At 70.2% G+C, this 1,000-nt stretch overlaps 1 protein-coding gene across 1 annotated transcript in view; it reads left to right on the top strand.

Moving 5' to 3' along the window:
- Positions 1–252: 252 nt before the first annotated feature.
- Positions 253–1,000, top strand: part of PTPRG (protein tyrosine phosphatase, receptor type G) — a 364,795-nt gene continuing 364,047 nt past the window's right edge. The window contains exon 1 of the mRNA XM_026052517.1: positions 253–390. Within this exon, the coding sequence (XP_025908302.1) occupies positions 306–390 (85 nt within the window). The 5' untranslated portion in view covers positions 253–305. The remainder of the gene's footprint in view (positions 391–1,000) is intronic.

Here is a 1,000-nt window from a genome sequence, read left to right as displayed (position 1 = left end):
CCCGCCCGCCCGCGCGCGGAGGCGCCTCTGAGCGCCCGTCCGCGGCATGAGGCGCGTCCCGCCGCCCGCCTGAGCCCGCCGAGCCCCGCGCGCCCGGGCACGGCGCCTGCCTTTCATTTTTTTACACATTTTTTTTTTTTTTAACGGACTGAGGAGAGGAGAAGCCCCCCCGCTGCCTCCCGCTGGAAGAGGGGGCGTTTTGGGGGCGAAAGTTATTTTCAACAAGTTTTTTTTTTTTCCTTTTTTTTTTTTTTTTTTAATCCATTATTTTAGCCCCTCTCCCCTTTCGATGTGCGGCTTTGGACATGCGGAGGCTACTGCAACCGTGTTGGTGGATCTTTTTCTTGAAAATCACCAGCTCCGTGCTCCATGACGTGGTGTGCTTCCCCGGTGAGTGCTTCCCCCCGGCATGGGGGGGACCCGGCTGCGCCTCCGCCACGCGTGTCCGCGGCCCCTGCGGGGGGCTCTGCGCGCGGCGCCGCTCGCTCTTCGCACCGAGGTGCCGGTGTCGCGGGCCCCCCCGCCGCGCTGCGGGCAGCGCTGCCACGCGTGGGGTGGCTGCGGGACTCGGCTCCGCGCTGCGGGTCCCGCTCCGCGCTGCGCGGTGGCCTTGGGAGGGAGGGAAGACGGAGCTGCCGCTGCGGCCGGGGCCGAGGGGAGCTCCGCGCCGCTTACCGCAACCCCCCCACCCGCCTAAGCGGTAACTTAGTTGTGCGCGTGGCTCGCTCTGCCCTCACGCGTGTCCGTGGTGGCTGCGCTGACCTTGGTGGGGGAGGGTGGGCGCCCGCTCCGCGCGCGCACGTCCTGACACCGAACTGCGCGGGCTGCCACGCGCGGGGAGGGCGCGAAGCGGCCGTGGGCACCGGCGGGTGAGCCGCGGCGACCCCCACGCTCCCGGCACAGCCCAGCCCGCGCCGCGCGTGCCGGGGCCGCGCGGGAGCGCCCCCTCTCTTCTCCCTTCCACGCGGCGTGGCCGCGTGTCCCCCCGTGCACAGCGGGG

Source organism: Nothoprocta perdicaria, unplaced genomic scaffold (assembly GCF_003342845.1).
Source record: "Nothoprocta perdicaria isolate Ctin4 unplaced genomic scaffold, notPer1 scaffold_9, whole genome shotgun sequence".
NCBI classification, from domain to species: Eukaryota; Metazoa; Chordata; class Aves; order Tinamiformes; family Tinamidae; genus Nothoprocta; species Nothoprocta perdicaria.
The sequence above is the reverse complement of the archived record's forward strand: the minus strand, read 5'-3'. Positions and strand labels throughout refer to the sequence as shown.